The 2,227-nt window shown below is 30.2% G+C and overlaps 1 protein-coding gene across 1 annotated transcript; it reads left to right on the forward strand.

Moving 5' to 3' along the window:
- Positions 1 to 1,121: 1,121 nt before the first annotated feature.
- LOC124895292 (F-box protein CPR1-like) lies at positions 1,122 to 2,227 on the forward strand (the record flags this gene model as incomplete). Its single annotated transcript, XM_047405731.1, is given in 2 exon segments — positions 1,122 to 1,495; positions 1,577 to 2,227. A coding segment is annotated over 1 exon segment (291 nt), but the record flags the coding sequence as incomplete, so codon positions are not given.

A 2,227-nucleotide genomic window follows, 5' to 3' on the forward strand; every position in this document is an offset into this window, starting at 1 on the left:
AATAAAATTGATATTTATGACAAGTCCGCTTCAACTGCTTCAATCGTAATTTTTCTATATCGACCCTAAGTAATTATTATAGGTCATCTAAGTAGTAAAATATTAATAATATTTAATAAAAAAAAGTAAAATAAATATAAAATGATAAATTAACTTTTGATGTTTTAAATTAATTTGACATCTTATATGAGACTCACTTTAAAAAATTTTACAAGTATTTTTTATAGCAATTTTGCTATATCACTTCTAATTAGTTATTATGAATCATTCAAGACGTGTCAGTTTCGCTACTTCAATCGTGTTACTATATGTAAGTGTGAGTAGCGGTTGTTGGAAGTAGACAATTGACGATTGTCATGCTTACTTCCAGCTGTCTGTTTGCTCCGTAATTTTACTATATCACCTCTAATTAATTATTATGTAACATTTACGTATTAGAAAATTAATAAAATTTAATTTTTAAAAAATAGATATTTATGACATGTATGCTTCAGTTGCTTCAATCATAATTTTACTATATCACCCCTAAGTAATTAAAAAATAACATTTAATAAAAAAATAAAATAAACATAAAAATGATAAATTAACTCTTGATATTTTAAAATTAATTTAATATCTTATATGAGGGCCACTTAAAAAAATTTCACAAGTATTTTTTATAACAATTTTGCTATATCACTTCTAATGAATTATTATGAGTCATTAAAGACATGCCGGTTTCGCTACTTCAACAGTGATTATTGATTGACTCTAGAAATTATATCAGTGTCTCTTAAATTGAAAAAAAAAAAATTACAAATCACAATAATTAAAAAATTAAATTATTTTTAAAATATAAATTTTAAAATTTATATTTTAAAAATAATTTAATAGCACAAATTCCCATACCTCACTTTGAGGGAATACGCTAAGTCTATTATTGTTGTTGTTTAAAATATAAATTGACTATCAACATCACAAAAGTTTGAACAAAAAAATATATTATCAATTATAATAGCAAACAATTTAAAATAGAAAATTATAATGTCGAAAAGTATAAAAATAGCACGGGCCTTCGGTACCTAGTACTAATATAAACGTAGAGAAAAACAAGTATAAAAGAAAAAAAAAATAGTAATAATAATTGTATGCATTACAAATAGAACCGGTGGCGGCGGGTGGTATGTGACCAAAGAAATATAGGCGTAGAAGTAAGTAGGCCTTTCCCAAATGGAAAAAGGAAGGGCCTTTGGATCTCTTTGTTTTTTCATATAAAAGAAGGGTCGAGGAGCTTAGGAATTGACAAGGAAGGGCAGTAGAAGAAAGATGATGAAAAAGAAGAACAATTCTAATCCACCACATGAAGGAAAATTAGAAACTATGAAGAACAATTCTATAAAGATACAGAAGAAACAGAGGAAATCGATTGCAAAGACTAATCTTTTGAATCAAATTACCAGCAATGGAGAACAATAGATTAAGCTTAAGAAGAAGAAATCCATTCAAAAGTCCAAAGGTACAATTTTTCTGCTTCCATATCTCTCTGTGTTTGTGTTTACCAGCTAACTCATAACTCTGTTCCTAACTTTTATTGCAGGCAAGTGCATTATGGGGCATATGGATGTTGATGAGGCCACTTGTCATTTTAATTGCCCTTTCCAGGACGATATAATTATGGAGATCCTCTACAGGTTACCCGTCCGCGATCTTTTTCAATTCAAATGTGTTTCTAAATTGTGGAATGCATTAATATCTGATCCTCACTTTGTCAACAAGCATCTCTATCGTGCAAAGAATGATCCACATTCCCAAAAACTTCTTATTTACCAACGTTCTCTTACAGATCCTACAACTTCCATCTATTCTTGTCCTTTATCATCCTCCCTTCAACAGGTTAACAAAATACAAAAACTTGATTCCCCTTCAAGCTCTATAGCCATAATCCATTGTACTTATAATGGCTTGGCTGTTATCCGTGTTTCCACTCCAGCTACTTATAAAAACTCCGGACATATCCTATGGAACCCCCTCCACAAGAGAATCAATACTGCTTCCTCAACCAATATTTCCAGTACAGACTGGTTATTCTTTAGGATTGGGTTATGACTCAACTAGTGGTGACTATAAGATCCTAAATATTTGCAGTCACAGTCATGGTAGCAAAGTACCTGGTGAAATTCTCTCGTTGAAAAGTGGTTCCTGGAGAACTATTGATAACCATCCTCGTGGAATTGAGAATTTGCTGCAT

The sequence above is a fragment of the Capsicum annuum genome, unplaced genomic scaffold (assembly GCF_002878395.1).
Source record: "Capsicum annuum cultivar UCD-10X-F1 unplaced genomic scaffold, UCD10Xv1.1 ctg81103, whole genome shotgun sequence".
Taxonomy (NCBI): Eukaryota; Viridiplantae; Streptophyta; class Magnoliopsida; order Solanales; family Solanaceae; genus Capsicum; species Capsicum annuum.